This window comes from Phascolarctos cinereus, unplaced genomic scaffold, assembly GCF_003287225.1.
Source record: "Phascolarctos cinereus isolate Bilbo 61053 unplaced genomic scaffold, phaCin_HiC Scaffold_5;HRSCAF=322, whole genome shotgun sequence".
Taxonomy (NCBI): Eukaryota; Metazoa; Chordata; class Mammalia; order Diprotodontia; family Phascolarctidae; genus Phascolarctos; species Phascolarctos cinereus.
In genome coordinates, this window is record NW_027555958.1 from 110,600,505 (window position 1) to 110,623,372 (window position 22,868).

The window sequence follows — 22,868 nt, forward strand, 5'->3', positions numbered from 1 at the left end:
AGTAGTACACATCTCATTTAATGAACTTAGGATGCAACATTAAATTACTAATAAGAATTCACCAAGGGAACCTGGCACTATTACCAGATACATAATGTCTACTTTAAGGTGGATGGAAGAATTATCATTTCCTGTCAATAAGTATGGTGTTTTTTAAAGGAAAAATTAAAATAAAAATAACGAAACTGAAAACAGATGAATAAAAGCAATGTGCTTTGGTGACTTTTTTTTTAAACTTAATTGCAGGTGAAATTACTGGGTTATGAATATCCACTTAAATGGACTTCTTTGCCAAATCATGGAATAGTGGTGGAACTTCCAGAGCTAACCGTTGATGAAATGCCATGTAAATGGGGCTGGTCTCTAGAAATGAAAAATGTAAAGTGAATGATGCAGACTCATTCTCAAGTTTGAGGTTTGTCCACATTCTGCTCTTTGTGGAAGAGGAACCTGCTACAAATGAACCTAAGACTGAATCCTTTCATGTTCAGTTCAAAAAGCAAAATGGAGACCCAGGAGAATAGCCAGAGTAAACCAGAGTAGAAGTAATTATCTGGCTGATAAGGGTTGGACCCTGAATTTCCCAATTAATTGCTTCAGTTATCTGACATGCTTGGTCATCAGAGACTTGCTCACATTAGATTGTGTGTGTGTGGGAGGGAAGGGGGAGGATTGTAAAGGTGGTATTTGTTTCCTCAAATGAGCTGGCAGTGGATAACCTAGAAATCAGGTGATTATAATCATGTACAGGTAATTTGTTTTGCTTTTCACCATTTTTTCTTAGCTTTAATCCTCTGGACAAAGATCATCTAGGGCTAATTTAAGGCCCAATTTCTGACCTAATCAGTAACTCTTCTGGTAGAAACCAAGAAGGCTATTTTTCTGATCTTGTGATCAGAAAAAGTATACTTCATTCTGACATAGGTTCATTATTAACTCAAGAAGAAAATTAAGAACTTACTACTTTTTGTTGCTGACTGGACTAAAGTGAATAGCTAGAGATAAAGCTTCATTTTGAATGTTAGATGTTTTCGATTTGCCCATTATCAATCAAATAAATCAGCTACTGGCAACTTTATAATTTGTCTATCCAGAGAGTTACTGTAATGAAAAGAATATTATTTTGTACCATTGTTTTCATGGAGTTATTTTTTTCCTAAATGAGTTTCTGGCTTTAGGCATAATTAAGACATTCTAGTATAATATACTGCTGTATTTTAGTTTAAGAATAAGAATGTTGTCTGGGTTTTCACAAACAACCGGTAATTATAAGACCATGTCAAAAAAAATGCCAAGAATTAGAGTACATTTTGGGATACACTTCATAAATACTAATTTGTTCTCCCTCAAAGTCCTTATAACAGTATTCTCCTTACAGTAAACACTGTGAAAAAATTTATAGTACATCATAAAAATGCTTTGGCAGGGAAGGAACTAGTGTTGACAGTTGTCCACTCATAAGGTGTTGCCAACTTTTTGTTTGACAAGGAATCTTCTAGGCAAAACCTATTAGTAAGGGAAGGTACTATGTTTATTTTTAGTTCTCTCTTTGTGTGGGAGTGTATAAGACAATAAAGAGCTTAAAATTTTTTTAGATGTTTATAAATGCTTGTCTTTATTGACCTGATATTGCTTTCAGTGGATAACCCAGAGAAAACAATAAAATACATATTAACTGTTCAGTCCCTATAAAGACCTTTTAAATACTTGAAAGATAAATACAAACTGGGAAATCATACTGAAAAACAAAATTTTATTATAATAACTTTATGTAGCACCTTTATTCAGAAAAGTACAGGTAACATATTATGCTGTTGTCTCATTTTTCCTCAAATTACCCTGAGGTACTTTGTTGTCAATTTAGAAAAGACAGCCATGTAGAAGGAAACAGTCAATTAATATTTATTAAGCATCTACTGTATGCCAGGCACTGTGCTAAGCGCTGGCTTAGCACAAAAGAATAAAAGACAGTCCCTGCTGTCAAGGAGCTCAGAATCTAATGGAGATGATATACAAACAATTATGTACAAACAAACTATATACAGGCTAAATGGGAAATAATCACCAGAGAGAAGGCCCTGGAATTACGGGGAAGTCTTTTATATTTGATCCTAGAGGTGATAGGGAACCACTGGAGTTTGAGTACATGGTCAGACTTGCACTTCAGGAAGGTCTCTCTGACAGCTGAGTGGAGGATGGACCAGAATGGGGAGAGAGTCAGGGCACAGAGACTAACTAGCAGGCTACTACAATAGTGTAGGTATGAGGTTATGAGAGCCTGCAATAACATGGTAGCAGTGTCAAGGGAGAGAAGGGGGATGTTACAAATGAGAGATGTTACAGAAGTAAAACTGACAGGCAACAGATTGGATTTGGTGGGGAGAGAGTTAGGAGTTGAGGAGACACCTCAGCTACAGTAGGGCTAAAGCCAATAGGATCTCTACACTGTCTGATACTAATATAGTGAGCCCGCAGGATTGCAGGGCCACTGGTCAAGGGGCAAACTAGCACAGATCAGAAAAATGGAGCAGGTTAATGATTCTGTGCTGATCACTATACAATCTGGGTGAGACAGGGAGACCCACTCACACAAAATTTTTTTTGAAACCATGTTTTAAAGTTAAGGCTAGTTGATTTCAAGCATATCCTTTGTAGTCTAGTTGTCTTCTCTATAGATGGCAACCATTCCAGGTGATTTTTGATCCAATTACCAGTCCTATGTTCTTATTGATCAAGACACACTTATTTAGTGTTTCATACTCTCCCCAGATGCTAAATTATGAGGGGCAGCTAGGTGGCGCAGTGGATAGAGCACTAGCCCTGAATTCAGAAGGACCTGAGTTCAAATCCGGCCTCAGACACATAACACTTACTAGCTGTGTGACCCTGGGCAAGTCACTTAACCCCACTGCCTAGCCAAAAAACAAACAAATAAAAAAACCCCAAAACAAACAGATGCTAAATTAGGTACAATTTGGCTGTCCTCGATATATAAGAAGGGACTCACAAGCCATTATTTATACACACACACACACAACACACACACACACACACACACACATGACTCTGCTCAAAAATAATTCTGCCTTCACTCTCATAAACCCCTGGAGTTGGGGAGAACTGGGTTTAAATCCCACTTCAGATAAGTCACGTCATCTCTCAGTTCCTCAGCTACCTTTCTGAGACTTGGAATTGCAGAACAGTTGCAAATCTGTGCTGTGTTGATGGAGGTAGCTTTCTCACTGGGAGTGCTCTGTACCAATGAAATCACAGGTCAAGACACACACAGGTATATCTGTCCTGGTCTCTCACGGTCAAGAGAAGGTTACCCTCTTCTCCAATGTTTCCCTAGTTATTTTTAATTAAATCTCTTCAATTATGAAGCATCTATTTTTTCTTCCTAACATCCTTCCCCTCCAAGAAAAATAAAACCCTTGTAATAAACATAGTCAAACAAAACAAATTTCCACATTGACTACGTCCACAATCACCTCTATCAGGAGATGGATAACATTTTTCATCATCAGGGCATGACCTCCTTTTTCTTAAATTTTATTTTTCTCAACATACAAAAATCTCTACTTTCCACTTTCCCCCTACCTCCCCAACTGGGGGAAAAAAACCCATAATAAAACCCTTGTAACAAAGGTGTATAGACAAATTCCTGCACTAGCCATGTCAAAAAAAAAATGTTTCAATTTATACCCTGAGTCCATCACCTCTATTAGGAGATGGGGAGCATATTTCATCATGAGTCCTCTGAAATTGTGGTTGGTTATTGTACTGAACAGAGTTAAGTATTCCAAAGTTGTTTGTCTTTACGATGTTATTGCATAAATTGTTTTCTAGATTCTGTTCATTTCACTGTGCCTCAGTTCATAACATGTCTTCCTGGGTTTCTATGAAAGTGTTCCCTCCATAATTTCTCACAGTATAATAGTATTCCATTCTATTACATTCATGCACCATAATTTGTTCAGCCATATTTCGATTAATGGGCACCCCCTTAGTTTTCAGTGCTTTGCTGCCTCTAAAATGTTTCAACTTTTGTACACGTGGTTCCTTTTTCCTCTTTCTTTGACCTCGATCTTTTGATCTACTTAGATCTCATAGTCTCCCCTAGTTAATTTTAAGATTTTGGAGAAGAGCTTTCCCTTGAAGGTTCCTTACTCAGCTTCTGGACTAGCCTGGGCTCACAAAATCACAGAATTTCAGAGACAGAAGGTACTTTAGTGTCCATACAGGCCATCCCATACCTGAAAAGAAATCACTTCTACGATGTACCTGAAAAGTGGTTGTATGCTTCCCTACTGCCTACAAACATGTCCATGTCTCCCCATCCTTTAACAGCTTTTCACTTGGTATGTCTGTCTCTGCTACCTATTGTCCTATTATTTCCTTCCTTTTGTGGCTAAACTCTTTGAGAAGGCTGTCTACAATAGGTGCTTTCCTTATTTAACTCTTTGCAATCTGGCTTCCAACCTCATCACTCAACTAAAACTGCTCTCTACAAAGTTACTGTTGATCCTGACAAATCAAATAGCTGTTTCTCAATTATCATGCTTCTTGACTTCTCTGCAGCCTCTGACAGTGTTGAATACCTTTTTCTTCTTGAAATTCTCTTCTATGTTTTTGTGACACTGTCATTTCCTAGTTTGTTTCCCACCTGTCTGATGACTTCTTTGTCTCCTTTGCAGGATCTTCGCCCACATTGTGTCTGGTAACTGTGGGGATCCCCAAGGCTCCATCCTGGACCCTCTTCTGCCTCTATACTATTTTACTTGATCTCATCAGCTCCCATGATTTCAATTATCATCTCTAGGAAGATAACTCGCAGATCTACTTGTTCAATCCTAACCACTTTGCTAACCTCCAGTCTTGCTTCTCCAACTGTCTCAAATGGGATATCCTTAAGATATCTTAAACTTAAAGTGTCTATACTGAACTCATGCTTTCCCCCCAAACCCTCCCCTCCTTCTAACTTTCCTACTACTACTGAGGGTCTCACTTTTCCTTTAACTCTGCGACTACCTTGTTGCAGGTCTTTATCACCTCATATTTAGATGATTGCAACAACCTCCTCATTGCCCTGAGTCTCTCATCATCCCCAATCCATCCTCCACTTAGCTGTCAAACTGATCTTCCTAAAATGCAGGTCTGACCATATCATCTCCTTATTTAATAAACTTGAGTTTCTCTATCACCTCTGTGATCAAATATAAATTCCCTTTTAAAATATTTAGTAACCTGGTCCCTTCTGACCTTTCCAATCTTCTTACATCTTACTCCCCTGCACACCTTCTATGTTATACAGTGACCCTGGCCTCCTTGCTGTTCCTCCAATAAGACAACTCCTATCTCCCAACTCTGGTGGTTTTCAGTGCTTGTCTCCCATGCCTTGAATGCTCTCCCTCTTCACTTTAATCTCCTAACTTCTCTGAAACCTTAAGGTCTCAGCTAAAGTCCCACCTTTTGAAAGAAGGCCTTCTTGTTCCTCCTTAATCTCAGTGCTTTCTCTGAGTCTATATCCAGTTTACCCTATTTACAGCTTGTCTGCATATTGTCTCTTCCATTAGACTGTGGGCTTCTTGAGAGCAGTGACTATTTTTGCCCTTCCTTTGTATACCACAGTACCTAATACATAGTAGGTGCTTAATAAATGCTCAATGAAAGGTAGCTAGGTGGCACAGTGGATAGAGCCCTGGAGTCAGGAGGACCTGAGTTCAAATCCAGTCTCACACATTTGACACATACCAGGTGTGTGGCCCTGGGCAAATCACTTAATCCTGACTGCCTCACCAAAAAGCAATCAATCAATAAATGCTCAATGACTGAATTTTCTTGAAGACCTCCACTGAGGTTTTTCACTATTTCCCAAGACAGCACATTCTACTTCTAGATACCTCTAATTGTTAGGAAGTTTTTTCACAACAATAAGTCTAGATTCATTTATCTGTTTTGTGTTTCACCTGCAGATAGTGATTATGCCTCCCACTTTGAGTCTTCTAAAAGCTAAACATGTCCCCATGTATTTCACCCAGTTCTCACTTGGCATGAACTTAAGTCTCTTCACTGTTCTGGATGCCCTCTTCTGGATACTCTTCTGCTTACCAATGTCCTTTCTAAAAGGGTGGTACTCAAAACTGGAAGGAAGGAAACAAGAAGTTATTAAGCACCTACATTGTGACAGGCAAAAGTAAAACAATCCCTGTCCTCAAGAAGCTTAGATTTTATTAGAGGTGGGTAAGAATGATGTATACACAGGTAAACAAAATATATAAAAATTTTATCCAAAGTAATTTTGTGGAAGAGCACTGGCAATTGGGTGGATGAGGGTAGGTCTCATGTAGGAGACAGCACTCGAGCTGAGTCTTGGAAAGATGTATTCTATGAAGAAGAGAAGGGAAACTGGATTATAAGACCGGGTGACACTGGGCGCAGTGAAGAAAGAGAACATATATATGGGGAATAGTGATGATTTTTACCCAAGTCATTTGTAAGAATTTTAAATAGCACAAGGCCAAGCACAGACTTCTGGGGCACGCCACTGTGCTAAAGTGCCTTGAAATGATTTATGACTATTCTAGGTCCAGCTCTTCACCACTTCAAAAGTGAATTTCTACCTATGGCTAGTCATCTGCACATAAATCACTTCAAGGTTTGCAGAGCTCTTCCATCACAACAATCCGGTGAGATAAGTAGTCCAAATGATAGCACCTCTTTTTAATGGACAAGGACACTAAAGCTTTGAAAGATTAAGTTTAATAACTATGATCACACAGCTAGTAAACTTTGGAGGCAGGATATGAACCTAACTCTCCTACTTTCAAGTCCATAGCTACTTTCATGAGTTTGTCATTAACCAGAATAAGAATAGCAAATGCCATTAAGAGATTTCAGTTTGCATCATGTCATATAAAAAATAGCTCATTTATTTGTACTCTATCTCTAAATAAAGAACAGAACTGTAGACAGGCATGCACAATTCATTTTTTGAAAAGTCTGTTCCTTGAGCAATAGCTTATAATAGCTAGCATTTATACAAAGTATTCCAAAAGTGTTAGTCAAATTTTAAGCTATTAAAGCTTATTAATTTAATGGCTATTTAAATTATTAAAGCTTAAAACCACGCTAAGACTTTTGGAAGATGCTGTAAAACATTTACAAGTTTGTAAAACATTATACATGTTATCTCATTTATCCTCTCAACAAACTTGTGAGATAAGTTCTATTATCACCTCCATTCTACAGATGAGGAAACACAAGTTAAGTGATTTGCTCAAGAGTATGCATAGTTATCAAGTATTTGAAGTGATATATGAACTCAGGTCTTTCTGATTCAAAATCCAGTAATCTGTCCTATTTTGTCACAAAGTTAGGAAAAGGTATTAATCAATTTGCCAGTCAAAACGAAGCTAAATTGAGCTTAAAAAACCTAGCCCCCAAAAGCAATTTTGTTCATATTAATAACATGAATAAGCGGATCAGGAACGGAAAAGTTTAACTCAAATCACATTTTACGTTAAAATACTTTATTGCAATACAGACATTCACTGGATTCAAAAATCAATACAAAGTAAATTAATAAGAATATTTACAAACAAGTTCACAACAATTGTGTAATAACAAGAGCTGTTAGTAAACAGCATCAATACAATTTTAACTTCTAATTCAATATAATTTTCTAAGGCTTGATAGACAGAGAACACCTAACATTTTGGTCAGGCATATCTGATAAATAGCTAAAATTCACTGATTTTCATATAAAGGAGAAAAGTCCTCTACCAGTGCATTTTTTGAGGATGAGTAGTTGACCTTTTTTTGAATGGTAACTTGGGAAAAAAGGCTGATCCATTCCTTTTTACTATAGCCTGCACAACTTTTTTTTATATTAAATAGCAAAATTTCTAGACTCCACTATTACCCGAGCCCATCATTTATTTCCCAAACAAATATTCCTTGGTATTAACATTAAAGTATACTGTATTTCACATATTATAAAAATAACTAAACTAGTTGTTTAGTAGATTTGATACTAATAACCATGGTATACTCAACTCTTAATAAGAGCAATTTTAAAAGGATATTAATGGTGAAAGGATACAAATATGCTAATTCCACTGTGTGTACATTAAGCACACAGAAATGTCAACAACTGGTGCAGTTGGATGATTTTTTTTCAAATGAACACTTTTAACAGGCCAAATATTCTATCATATTATGAAATAATATTTTGATTAACAATTTTAATGGGAATTTCAGTAACAAATCATTGCACCATAAATACTTGATCTGTATGCAGTGTGTGTATGTGTTTTCCACTCAAGTGGACTTCATTGGGGTTTATCTTGAAGAAGAGAATTACTTCTCCAGTTGCTGAGGGGTACTAAAAGCTTCATACACATTAGCAGCAAAGTCTTTCACTTGTTCCATCATCAATAGGTCCTAATAGAGATGACAATGCAGTGTTAAAATCTTACTCAATTTAAATAAAGCACCAACAAGTGCTTAAGGAAAACAAACCCAAAAAATTTAAATGAATTTTCAGTAAACTGATTTTAAAATGACATCATGGGGTTTTGAGCTGTCTGTAACAATATGACTTCTTAAAATATTTGAAATGACTTGAGAGCAATCTTTTTTAAAAAATTTAATTGCTGACACAAAGAAATACCAGTTCTCCCTTATTTTAATGTATTTGCAATTTTTATATTGGTTTTTCCATGTCCCTTTTTGCATCATAATAGGATAAAACACATTCCTATCTTGTAATTTTTCTCCATCTCTTTGATCTTAGATTAGCTGCTATAATTCATAAGGCTTGATCTTTTTAGTAAATGAGTAAAGTTTTCCAAGTTAAAAACCTCACAAAAAATTACCTGATATTAACAAAGATTTTATTTCCAGTAATTTATAATAACCCTTTTCAGAAATGATTTGGTGTACTAACTTACAGAAATTATTGTTGAAAAAAAAAAGATAGGATACATGAACACTCTAGAAATTATTGGGTTACTTTGGATCTGGATTTCTTAAGCTTTTTTTTTTGGCTTGGTCACAGACTCCTTTTCAGAATGTATTTAAGTGCATAAAATAATATATATATATATAGGTCATAAAGGAAACCAACTATATTGAAATACAATTATCAAAAAGCTAAAAAAAAAATCCATGAAGTTTGTAGATCTAAAGTTGAGAACCCTGCTTTAGAGGAATTTAATCTAGGCAGTCAGGATTTCCCTTAAAAATGAACACCAATATTAATTTTGTTAGATCATGGGTGCTACATGTAAAGCCCTCTGGAAACAGTAAAAGTTACATATAAATGTAAATTATTATTGATCACTCCCAATGCTAACATGAATTCCATTGACCATTATGGTACACCTAATCCAATTTGTATTCCAATGGGCATGTCCTACAGAAACACCATGAGACTCACTCCCAAATTTCACAAATTAGCCAGAATAATATGTACTGACTCAAAAGCAGCGGCCTACCCCTCACTGTGTTTTATAGCTTTCAAAAACATATTATACTATAAGAAGAAATACTGTTTAGATACATGAATTCAGTAGTAACATCCCCAACTTACTGTACACTCTTATTTCACGGTGCCAAGAAAACGTGCTTCTTACCTGAACAAAGTGACTAGGGGTCTCACTGCAAACTGAATGGATCTGTCCATTTATTATTGGAATTATCTTAGCTAATGGTAGGCTGACGCTGGAGAGACTGTGGAAAACCACAAGGAGAATTATTTGGTGTGGTCATCTTCCAAGACAGGAAAAAACAGACTACAATGTTCTCATCAAAAACACTGTGCTAGGTGCTGGGGATATAAAAAAGTTATGACAGGTCCATTACCTTCAAGAAATTCAAAATGTCACTGGAGAAAAGACATGGACATAAAAGAATGAACAATGATACAAGGCAGCATACACTAAGTTTCCAGTAATGAGTCAACAGACAATAGTTATTAAAAGCCTGTTCTGGACAGGTGCTGAAGAAATAAGAACAAAGAATGGCACAAACTCTGAGTGCAAAGGAGTTCACATGTTAATAGGGGTGATAAGTGCATATAAAAATGTACTGTGCAGTATTAATATAACCTACACACATATACAGACCGAGTAATTAAATACAAAGTTGTTTGGGAAGGACGGCACCAGAAGTTGGGGCCATCAGGAAAGACTTCATGAGAAAGATGGTGCCCGAGCTTCATCTTAACGGAGAGAGGTGAAAAGAGTTCATTTTAGGCATAAGACACAGCTAGTACAAAGGCCAGGAGACAGGAGAGAGAGGGTCATGTGAAAGGAACAGAGAGAAGGTTGGTCTGGCCAGATTCCAGAGTGCAAGAGGAAGAGGAAACGTTCATTGAAACTGCAACAAGTCATGGAAGGCTCTGTAGTGGAGGTCTTGAGCTATGTATTCAAAGAGTGTGATTTAAACAAGCAGAAATGAAGAAGGAGGACTTTTCAACAAAAGAGATAGGCTTGAGCCCGTCAAGAATATTTGCATAAGGCATTGAACAGTTTGGCTGAAACAAAACATAGGTTTGAACAGGGGAGTAGTATCTGATAAGTGGAAAAGGGAGTTGATAGGAGGCTTGAGTACATATAAATAAGCCTTGAAGACCAGTTTATAGAATTGGTACTTTATATATAGTTCACTTCTTATCTGAATTTTCATAAATATGGTCAATTTACATTTATACAACAAACTCCTATAATGAAAAAGTGTCATATTGGGTTTTGGATTTTCTAAAATTATAAATAGCAGCAGAACTTTATTCTTATATTAATTTAACTTTTCTTTTGCCACTTCCGATAATGATATGTATATGATATTTCTCTGATAGTATTTATTCCTCTCTAAATCAATATTTATTTAGTGTCCACTATGGTGCAGGTTGTTATTCTAGGCATTATGGAGAACACAGAAGTGTAAGACACAGTTCTTTACCTTAAAGAAGAATATAACTTAATAGCAAAAAATGAAACAATCTTTCTGGCAAGAAAAGATTACAACTAGATGATCTGTAGGCAAATGAATGATATATAGTTAAGCTCATTTAGTACGTATTTGCTGTGCCTATGATGTGTAAGGCACTGTATTGTGTGAGACCTCCAGAATATAAAGATGTAAAACAACACAGTCCTTGCCCTCAATGACTTTACAATCTAATGGAGACATCAGTAAGTATGAGGTAAAATATAAGGGCAAAGAATAGATCTATGCAAAGTGCCTTAAGAAATTTTGAGGAAAGAACATTGGGCTGGGAGTGTGAGGACCTGAGTTTGAATCCCAGCTCTGCTAACTCACTACTTGCATGCTCCTGGAGTTATGTGTCTTTATTTAACCTCTCTGTACTTCAACTTCCTCATTTACCAAATTGGGGGGGGGAGGGTGGACTAGATGACAATTATAAAACTTATAATCTAGAATCCTGTGATCTAAGATCTTGACCTTAAAACAATCATTAACTTGTCAAAATGGGTTTAAAATCTCACTACCACATTTACCTTCCTATTGTCTTGTAAGGTCAAAGATATTTTAAGTTGGAAGGAATCTTATAAATCTTCCAGCTCAGCCTCTTACCCAACTCAGAAATACTAATGGTTACAAATTATGTTATGAATCTGGTTACAAGGAAAATACATACAGTCAATGGTTTGCTATTTAGATACTATAGTAAAACATATTAAGTAGAACTCCACTAAGTGGGAAATTGTGATTTGACAGGCCAATCTTGGTGTTTAGTTTTATGTTATCTATAAAGAAAGGGTTTGTTAAGTAAAATATGCAAATAAAATTTTTGGGGAAATAGTTAAAGTTCTTAAGTTGCTTTGAAATAGCTTTAGCAGTATTTCAAAAGCAATATTTTTACAACAAAATAATTACCATGTTAATTACAGAATCAGTCATCAGTAGAGTAGGAAGGGACTTCAGTGGCAATCTAGGGTAAACCCAATACAAACATGAATCATATCCTTAACATGTGGCTATTCATTAAAATATATCTCCATAAGGAACTCTACTAGTCCACCTTTTATTAACCTAGTTACAGTTACATAAGCACTTTTTTAAAAAACAAAAACAAAACAACTTTTCTTTCAAAATCTCCAATAATTCAGAAAGCTTTTCTTATATTTAATTGTAACTGGTGAGATTTTTAAAAAAAGACTATTCAAGTTACACAAACACTAAATCAATGGAATTTACAGTAGTTTTTATAGCATAGTACACAATAAAAATAAATATACTATTATAGATTTAAAAGCAGGTGTTGAGAACTTTAGAAAGAAACTCTAAATTTCTTATAGTTAATGTTCATTCAGTGCCTAATGTGTACAAAATTCTATCTGAGGCAATATGTGGTTAGTAGAGAGCAAATTACTTGCTTTGATTAACTTAAAAGCTAAAAAAGGAAAGAAAAATTATTACCTACCCTGAGATATAAAATATTTTTATGATACCTTTAGCATTAGAGCAATAATTCAAACCCAGGTCTTTTGGCCCCAGAGTCAGTGCTCTTTCCACTAAACTATACTGCTTCCCAGAGAGATCACTGGAAGGTAGCTTATAGAAAGATAGCTTCCTAACCACCTATTATATTATAGAAAAGCTTCTTTGGGGGAAATACTAATATTATCTTTAATCTATACAGAATCTTCTGCAAAGGAACTCCAGTCTTTGGCTTAGCAGATTTCTTTTTTTTCTTTTTTTTCTTTTAGGCAATTGGGGTTAAGTGACTTGCCTAGGGTCACACAGATAGTAAGTGTCAAGTGTTTAGTCTGAGGCCAGATTTGAACTCAGGTCCTCCTGACTTCAGGGCTGGTGCTCTATCCACTGCGCCACCTAGCTGCCCCTGGCTTAGCAGACTTCAATTCAACTGAAGGAATACTCTAATTTTACATACGAAGGTATTTAGTATGTCTTTAAAGTTCCTTAAGATGGAATAAAACTTTTCCGTAATAATTTTTTTAGTGTTCAAAGCACGTTATCTTATTGTGATTATTAAACACTTTTTAAATAATGATCTTACCTATTCATAGAGTCACTGTGATTCAGATCTTGTTCAGTAGGTCTAAAAAACTCAGCCATATTGTCCAGAAGTCGACTGAAACCTCTGTTTAAGCAGGTGTTCAAAACAGTACTAAAGTCTGGACTGTGTAAGATTAAAAAAAAAAAGGTTAATATTTACCTGTATTATATAGAAGGAATTTTTTAAAATTGTCTCAAATATGATCATAATCAACAGCTAACAGTATCAATTTCAAATTTATAATGACTTCTATTAAACCTCTATGTATTAGTACCCATAGAAATCAATGTTATTTTAATAAACGTAATATGAATAAATTGTTTTTTATGTACCAGGCACAGAAAAAAGACATACACATCTTTCCTTATATTATTCACTGATTTATAGAATTTAGTTTGACATCACAGTATCAATGTTGTTTACCTCAGGAAATTCTCCTGGTCTATTAGATTCACTGTTAGATTATGGCTGAATAAAGATGTTTATATTATACAGACTACAACTAGTAATAGTACTCAAGTTTGAAGAAAAACTAATAAAACAGGATATCGTGAATGGTAAAAGACACCTACTTAACACTGCTTTTATTTTTGGTGTCTCCATTTAAAAGAGGGAGATAATATGGTGAAACTAGCAAGGCTTCAAAAAGCAAAGCAATTAAAGAAATAATAATTGGGACCTTAACAATGGTTAAGGATGGGTTTATCCAGTCTAGAGGATAAGTGGTAGTTAACCGTTTCTATCAGTGACATTACCATTCAACTAATCTCTCATGTTTGGAAGCTCAATGTTATATTTGACTATTCTTTCTCTAACCTCTCTTTCATATCCAATCAGTTACCAAGTCCTTTCTTCTACCTCTGCTTTTATAATCTCTCTAATCTGTAGCCTTTTTTATGTACTCCAACTTTCACCCCAATAAAGGTCCCTATTACTACTCATCTGGACAGCCACCCAAAAGATCATCCTGCCTTCACTTGCTCATCTATCCAGTCTGTCCTTCATGTCACAACCAAATTCAACTTTTTTACACACAGATTAGTAATTTTTTTTCTGCTCTGAATTCTCCAGTGTCTCTTCATTGCCAACTGAATAAAGTTCATACTGTTTCACCACCCAACATTCAAAGCTTCTGTCTTATAATCCCTCTTTACTCCATGTACTCTTTTCTATAACTAAACTATTTTCCATGTATGCCCTATACTTTCTCACCTCCATACTTTTGTGTGCATTGTTTCTCTTGTCTAGGATGATATGAGATCTTTGTCTATTGCCAATAAGTTGGCAAAGTATTAAAAGAACTGAACCAGATAACCTATATGGCATAGTGGATGCTCGACTAAGTGTCTAGAAGACTTAGGTTTGGATTCCATTTCAGATACTCACTAGCTGGATAACCTTGAGCAAATTATTTAAGCTTCTTCAATTTTAGTTTCTTTTGATGTACAAATAAGGATAACAGCACCTACTGCACTTATCTCACGAAGTTTCTATGCAGAAAAAATGAAGTATTAGATAAAATGAGCTATTAGTCAGACATGCAACTGCACAGGCTGCATATGGCCCACAACACTCCTGAAAGTAGCCTAAACTAGATTAAGATGTAATTGGGAAATATTTAACAAGACAAATAAATATATAATAGAATATAGATAATGTTGATATGTGGTTTTCTAAGTCACCATGAGGCCCCCAGGCATCCTTACATGTGGTTTAGTGGCCCTGTTTCCATTTGAGTTTGACACTGCTGCCCTAAGGCACTATATATAGATGTCACTAAGTATAATAACTATTACTTTGATAAATATGGAAATATTCTTGATAAATGAAACCAGGAGATAAAAGGAAATTTTGATTATGTGTGGGGAAAGCTCACAGATTGCCCTAGAGAGGCAGAAAAAGAGCTGGCCCCTTTGACCCAGCAATACCACTACCAGGTCTGTATCCCAAAACGATAAAACAAAAAGGAAAAGAACCTATATGTACAGCAAGTCCTTAAGTGGTGGCAAAAAATTAGAAATTCAGGGGATGCCCATCCACTTGGAAATGGCTGACCAAGTTATGGGATAGGATTATGATGGAATACTATTGTGTTATTATAAGAAACTCTCACAGAAACCTGGAAAGACTTACATGAACTGATGCAAAGTGAAATGAGCAGAACCAGAACAGTGTACACAGTAACAATACTGTATGATGATCAGGGGTGAATGACGGCTATCCTTAGCACTATGAGATCCAAGACAATTTGAAAAGACATGATGAAAAATGCTGTCTATCTCCAAAGAAATAACTGATGAAGTCTGAATTGAGATCAAAGCACACTTTAAAAAAAAACTTTCTTGGCTTTTTTTTTTTGGTTTGTGTTTTCTTTCACAACACGATGAATATGGAAATATGTTTTGTATGATTGCACATGAATAACCTATATCAAATTGCTTGCTTTATCAATGGGGGTGGAGGGAGGGAGAAAGAGGATATGGAACTCAAAATTTTAAAAAAATGTTAAAAATTATTTTTACATGTAATTGGGGAAAATATTTAAGGAAAAAAAAGAAAAAGAAGCTGGCACAGTTGGTTTCATCATGTACATAGGCAATAAGAATGATCATTTCATGGAATTCTTGATCATTTCATACTACAGGATTCATGATGAATACAAGCAAGGATAATTGCAGCTTAGGTTTAATATCCATTGTAGAGGATGTAGAGATCAAAAATTTTTATAAAGAACTGGGCATAATCCTTCAAAACAAGTCAATATAAAACTCTTGTTATTTAGTAACTTCAGTGCAAGGTGGAAACAGGTCAAAGAATTACAGACTACTCAGAATCCTCATATTTATCTATTATGAATGTTTTTCTTACAGAAGAGTCAGAAGATGCTGGATATGACATATTGTTGCTATTGTATAAACTTTTCTCTTGGTTCTACTCACTTCATTCTCCATCAGTTCATATTGTCTTCCCAGATTTTTTTTAAACCATCTCCTTTCATAATTTCTTATACACAACAGTTTTCAATCACAACCATATACCATAATTTGTTCAGTCATTCCTCAATTGATGTGAATTCTCTGTTTCCAATTCTTTGCTACCACAAAAAGAGCTGTCATAAATATTTTTGTGCATATAAGTCCTTTTCCTCCTTCTTTGACCTCTCTGGGATACAGACCTAGTAGGGATATTTCTGGCTCAAAAGTTATGCATAGTTTAATAGATTTTTGAGCATAATTCTGAATGGTTGGACTAGTTCACAATTTCACAAAGAGTGCTTAGAGAACCTGTTTCCCACCACCCCTCTAACATTTGTCATTTTCTGTCTTTTTGTCAACTTACCCAATCTGATGAGTATGAGGTAGAACCTCAGAGTTGCTTTAATATGCATTTCTCTAATTATTGGTGATTTAGAACATTGGCTATTGATAGGACTATCGATAGCTTGATTTCTTCTTCTGAAAACTGCCTAGTCATAACCTTTGACCATTTATCAACTGGAGAATGGCTCTTTTCTTAGAAATTTCACTTAGGTCCCTATAGATCTTAGAAGTGAGACATTTGTCAGAGAAACATGCTGCAAATAATTTTTCCCAACTTCTTGCTTCTCTTCTAATTTTAGCCACATTGGTTTGGTTTGAGCAACCTTTTTTTAATTTCATGTAATCCAAAGTTTCCATTTTACTGCTGTACACTACTCTATCTCTTATTTAGTCATGAACTCTTCTCCAGAGATCTCACTGGCAATTTTTTCCATATTCCTTTAATTTGCTTATAATGTCACCCTTTTAAATCCAAGTCGTGTACCCATTTGGATCTCATCTTGGTGTAAGATGTTGATTTACAACTAGTTTCTGCCAGGCTGTTTTACAATTTTCTCAATAACTTTTTGTCAAATACTAAGCTCTTGGGCCAATAAGCTGGGATACTTAGATTTATCAATATGTAATGACTTGTTTCTGCACACTGTGAACCTAATCTTTTCCACTGACCAATATGTCATTTCTTATCCAGTACCAAATTTTTTTGACAATTATAGTTTTGTTGTATACTTTGAAATTAGGTACTGATAGGCTACCTTTTTACCCTTCCAAAAAACTGATTTCCCTGATATTTTAGACACTTCATTCCTTCAGATAAATTCTGTTCCTATTTTTGCTAGTTCTATTAAAGTAGTCCTTGGTAGTTTGGCATGACACTGAATAAATAAATTAATTTAGGCAGTACTGTCATTTCCATTATATTGGCTCACTCTAACCACAAGTAATTAATACACTTCTAATTATGTATATCTGCCTTTATGTAAAGAGTGTTTTGTAATTGTGTTCATAAAGTTTCTATGTATGTCTTGGCAGCTACACCTCCAAGTATTTTATATTGTCTGTAGTTATATTTTAAATAGAACATCTCTCCTCCTATTAGATTTTGTTGGTAATATACAGAAATGTGGAAGATTTCTGCAGATTTCATTTATATCCTGCAACTTTGCTGAAGTTGTTGCTTCAGTCAGTTATTTAGTTGACTCTCTACGGCTCTCTAAGTAAATGATCATATCAGGCATAAAAAGTGCTAGTTTTGCTTCCTCTTTGTTTATGCTTCGTCCTTTAATTTCCTTTTCTTATTGCTAGAGCTAGCATTTCTAGTACATTAATGAATCATAAATGGTAATGGACATCGCTGCTTCATTCCTGATCATATTGTAAAAGTTTCTACATTGTTCCCATTTTAGATAATGCTGTCTTGATTTTAGATACTACTTATTTTAAGAAAAGCTCCATTTATTCCTATGCTTTCTTGTGTTTTTAACAAGAATGGGTATTTTGTCAAAAGCTTTTTATTTTTTGCCTCATTGAAATAATTATGATTGTTGTGGGTATTTTTGTTATTAATATGGACAATTATGCTTACAGTTTTCCTAATATCAAACTAGCCTTGCATTCTTGGTATAAATCTAGCCTATTATAGTATATAAACTTTGAGACATACTGCTATAATCTCTTTGGAACATATTTTATTTAAATTTTTTGCAACAATGTTCATTAGGGAAATTGGTCTAAAGCAGGGGTGGGGATGTGTGTGTGTGTGTGGTTTGTTGTCTGTTCCAGAAGAAGACCATGACATCAAGGAGATGATGACATGACTTGCAATGCAGCCTCGAGGCCATATGTGGCCTTCTAGATCCTTGGGTATGGCCTTTTGATTGAGTTCAAATTGTACAGAACAAATCCTTTTATTTAGGGGATTTGTTCTGTGAAGTTTGGATTCAGTCAAAGGGCTGCACTTGATTTAAAAATTTTTTTTTTTGACTTGCCCAGGGTCACACAGCTAGTAAGTGTCAAGTGTCTGAGGCTGGATTTGAACTCAGGTCCTCCTAACTCCAGGGCCAGTGCTCTATCCCTGCGCCACTTATCTGCCCCAAAGGGCTGCACCTGAGGACCTAGAGGGCCACATGTGGCCCTGAGGCCGCAAGTTCCCCACCCCTGGTATAAAATTTTCTTTCTCCGTTTTGATTCCCTGGTTTAGGTATCAAGACAATATTTATGTTGTAGAATTTGGTAGGACTTCTTTAGCTATTTTTAAAATAGTTTACATGGTATTATAATTAATTGTTCTTTAACTTTCATTTTAAATGTTTGTCATCAACGTGCTGAAAGAGGAGAAGCTTATAACTCTGGATGACTTTAATGAAAGAGTAGGTAGGGACTACCAGATATGGCAGGGAGTCCTTGGGAGGAATGGAGTTGAAAACAGCAACAGCAATGGCACTTAGTACTTAAGACTTGTGCATCGTATGACCTTCTCATCATCAACACTGTCTTCTGTTTACCTAAACGCAATAAAACTTTGTGAATGTACCCTTGCAGCAAACACTGGCATTTAACAGGCCATGTCACTGCAAGGAGAAGTGACATGGTGATGTGTGCTAGAGTGCTGGACTGATTATAGACTTATCCTCTCAAGCTAAATATCTGCATTCAACAAAAGCAGTGGCCCCAAGGCAAGATGGCCCCAAGGCCCCTACCAGATGACTTAATGTCAACAGATTAGAGTGCTTGCTAACTTGGAGGGAAAGCTGAGCCGTCACAAGACTGGCAACAATGGAGCAGAAAAGGAGTGGGCAGCTTTCAGAGATTTGATGTACAGCACTGCATTTACTCATCTGGGCCAGAACACTCACAAACATTAAGACTGTCTGATGAAAATGATGGGGAAATTCAGAAGCTGCTAGATTAAAAAATGAAAACTCCACAGTTTGTCAGGAGGATAGTTCATCTGCCTCTAAGAAGGTAGAATTTAACTCCATCAAAAGTCAAGTTGCAAATGAAGCCTAGAGAGATGCAGGCAGATGAAATTCACTTTCACACTCATAGTAACAATCCAAACTGCTTTTATGATGCCCTGAAGGGTATTTATGGACCAAAGACCTATGGTACATCTCAATTACTCATTGCTAATGGAGCCACATTGATTAGTGATAAGGATATGATCCTGGAGAGATAGGCTGAACACATCTATAGTGTTTTGGAGATTGTCCTCAATCAATGCGGAGGCCACTAGATTGTTTAGCTAAATTGAAATCAGTCATTCTCTAGCCAAATTTCCACCTGAAGAAGAGGTTTTGAATACCATTAGGCTTCTCTCTGTGGTAAAGTGCCTGGTGTTGATTCTATTCCAGCTGAGATTTAAAAGGTGGGGGTCCACTGCTAATACAAAAGCTGACTGAAATCTTCTTCATTACATGGCAAGAGGAGGTTATCGCCCAGGAGATGTAAGATGCCTCCATTGTCCATCTCTATAAAGGTAAAGGAAATATATTGTCTTGTGACAATCACAAGGGGGTCTCTTAGTCACTGCTGGCAAGATTCTTGCCAGAATCCTCCTTTATAGGAGGACTTCACCTGGAACCTTCACCTGGAAGATGGTGTCAGCATGGCTTCAGAAAGAGTTGAGGAATGGAGATGCCTGACAACTCCATGAGAAATGTTAGGGGCACACATGTACAAAAATATTTATAGCAAGAAAATTGAAGGGATGCCCATCAACTGGGGAGTAGCTGAACAAGTTGTGGCATATGAATGTAATGGAATACTTATTGTGCTATAAGAAATGATGAGCAGGTGGCCTTCAGAAAAACTTGGAAAGACTTATATGAACTGATGCTGAGTGAAATGAGCAGAACCAGAACACTGTACAGTTAACAGCCACTTTGTATGATGACTAACTTTGATAGACTTAGCTCTTCTCAGCAATGCAAAGATCTTAGAGAACTCCAAAACATTCACGATGGAAAATGCTATCCACATCCAGAGAAAAAACTATGGAGTCTGAATACAAATGGAAGCATACTATTTGCTTTCCTTTCGTTGTTTTGTTTTATTGCTTCATTCTTGTGGTTCCTCCATCAGTTCTAATTCTTTTTCCATCATGACTAATGGGAAAATATGCTTAATATGAATGTATATGTAGAGCCTACATCAGATTGTATGCCGTGTTGGGGAGGGGGAGAAAGTTTAAAACAAATTCTTATGGAAGTGAATATTGAAAGCTCAAAATAAATAAATAAATAATTGAAAAAAATTTAAAGGTATGGGGCACATAATTAACCTCATAAATATATGAGGCAAGAATAGGAGGTGACATTTGGAGATTGTATCTCCTTCCTTCTTAGCAGTAAAATAATAAATCTGCATCCATTATAAAAAAAAAAAGAAAGAAATGTCAGGGGCAGAACAGAGGTTTGTTTTTCTTTCTTTTTTTTTTACATTTGATTTTTATTTTATTTTTTCCTCAATTACATGTAAACACAAATTTTTAACATTTTAAAAAAAATTTTGAATTCCAATTTTTCTCCCTCCTTCCTTGAGAAGGCAATTTGATATTGATATACATGTGCAGGGTAACATATACTATCTCCCCATGAAAGAATGTAAATAGTTTAACCTGGTTTAGTTCCTTATGATTCCTCATTCATGCTTACCTTTTTTTATACTTCTCTTCTGTGGTGTCTGAATGTCATAATTTTTTCTCAGCTCTGGTCTTTTCACCAAGAATGCTTCAAAGTCTGTTATTTCATTAAAGATCCAGTTTTTCCCCAGTGAGATTATACTCAGTTTTTCTGGGTTGGTTATTCTTGGTTGTAAGCCTAAATCCTTTGCCTTTTGGAATATCATATTCCAAGCTCTCAGATCCTTTATAGTAGTGGCTACTAAATCTTCTGTGATCTTGACTGTGGTTCTTGGTACTTAAATTCCTTCTGGCTGCTTGCAGTATTTTTTCCTTAATCTAGGAGCTCTGGATTTCGGCTATAATATTACTGAGTTTTCATTTTGGGGTGGTGACCAGTGGATTCTTTTAATTTCTACCTTGCCCTCTAGTTCTAAGATATCTGGACAGTTTTCTTTTATGATTTCCAAAAATATAATATCTATGCTTTTTTTATTCATTTCTTTCAGTTTCTCCAGTGTTTCTTAAATTATCTCTTCTCAATCTATTTTTCAGGTCAGTTGTTTTCCCTATGAGATAGTTCACATTTCCCCCATAATTTTTGGTCTTTTGACTTTGTTTTGTTGGTTCTTCATATCTCATGGACTCATTAGCTTCAATTTGGCCAATTCTGATTTTCAAGGAGACAGTAGGGTTTTGTACCTCTTCTACCAAGCTGTTAATTTTCTTTTCTTATCTTTCTTCCATAGCTCTCATTTCTTTTCCCATTTTTTCCTCTACCACTCTCATTTGGTCCTTAAAAATTGGGTCTTTTAAAAAAATTTTGCACTTAAAACAAAAACTCTTTAACTCTTCTAGGAATTCTTGTTGGAGTCTAATCTGATTTTTTTTTTCTTTGAAGCTTTGCTTGCATAAATTTTCAAGTCATTATCTTCTTCTGTGTTTGTGTATTAAGATTCCCTGTTACCACAGTAACTTTACAGCTAAGTTCTTTATTTTGCTCATTCTTCCAGCCTACTTCTTGATTTTGGATTTTATGTTAGTGTTAAGCTCTGTATACTTCTGTGGGGAGAGGGGACATGTCTGGCTGAGCTTCTGTCCTTTTACTTCTGCTGCTTTCATGGCTCAGTCTGGAGGCCTATAAGTTTTGAGTGTTCCTAAACTGGTGACATAGGGAGAGGTTTGTTCACTGCCCTCCTGATCTAAGCTCTGCAGGTTCCTGACACACAATTGGGTCTGCTGGCTTGAGGGTGGTTGGGTTTCAGTAGATTGTTGCTGGACTCAGTCAATGTTAGCCCCCTGGTAGGTTCTGCAGGTTCAGAGTGACTGAACTGCTGGCTCCCCTTTGGTCTGGTATTCCTAACTGGTTATTCTGCTACAGGCTTATGTGCTGGGATAAAGACAAGTCACTAGTCACCAAGATAAGGACTGAATCACCAATCTGCTTCTGGGCTCAGAGCCATACAGTTACATTTCTGGAACTTGTTCCTTTCCCAGTAGACAGTTGGAACCCAAGCTCATTTGCAAGTGCTCCCTTCTGCCCTTGATCTATGAACCTGAACTGGGTAAGGAGCCACTGAATTCAGGGTTCCCATATCTTTCTGCCTAGAGTTTCCTGCCTTGGTGATGCCTTGAATCTTTTTCTGCAACTAGGCACTGGAATGCTTCTTGCTGCTGCTGTAGAGCTCCTGGCTAGCCCATCATTCCAGTTTCTACAGACCTCCCTCTTTGTCTTCATAAGCTGCCCTGAGATGAAAAATGACTCACTGTGACTTTTTATTAGCTTTTCCAATCAGAATTTGGCCAGTGTATTTTCTAGGTCATCATGGAGGAGTTCTACTGGGGGAGCGAGGCAAAAATGCTTCCTCTTACTCCAATA

At 36.0% G+C, this 22,868-nt stretch overlaps 2 protein-coding genes across 2 annotated transcripts in view; one reads left to right on the top strand and one right to left on the bottom strand.

The window, feature by feature from the left end:
• Positions 1 to 1,590, top strand: part of FUCA2 (alpha-L-fucosidase 2) — an 18,481-nt gene extending 16,891 nt beyond the window's left edge. The window contains exon 7 of the mRNA XM_020972501.2: positions 247 to 1,590. Coding sequence (XP_020828160.1) covers positions 247 to 387 — 141 coding nt within the window. The 3' untranslated portion in view covers positions 388 to 1,590. The remainder of the gene's footprint in view (positions 1 to 246) is intronic.
• A 5,920-nt stretch (positions 1,591 to 7,510) lies between these two features.
• PEX3 (peroxisomal biogenesis factor 3) overlaps positions 7,511 to 22,868 on the bottom strand; it is a 45,690-nt gene continuing 30,332 nt past the window's right edge. The window contains exons 10-12 of the mRNA XM_020972502.2: positions 13,049 to 13,171; positions 9,639 to 9,735; positions 7,511 to 8,445 (exon numbers count right to left, since the gene is read on the bottom strand). Coding sequence (XP_020828161.1) covers positions 8,362 to 8,445; positions 9,639 to 9,735; positions 13,049 to 13,171 — 304 coding nt within the window. The 3' untranslated portion in view covers positions 7,511 to 8,361. The remainder of the gene's footprint in view (positions 8,446 to 9,638; positions 9,736 to 13,048; positions 13,172 to 22,868) is intronic.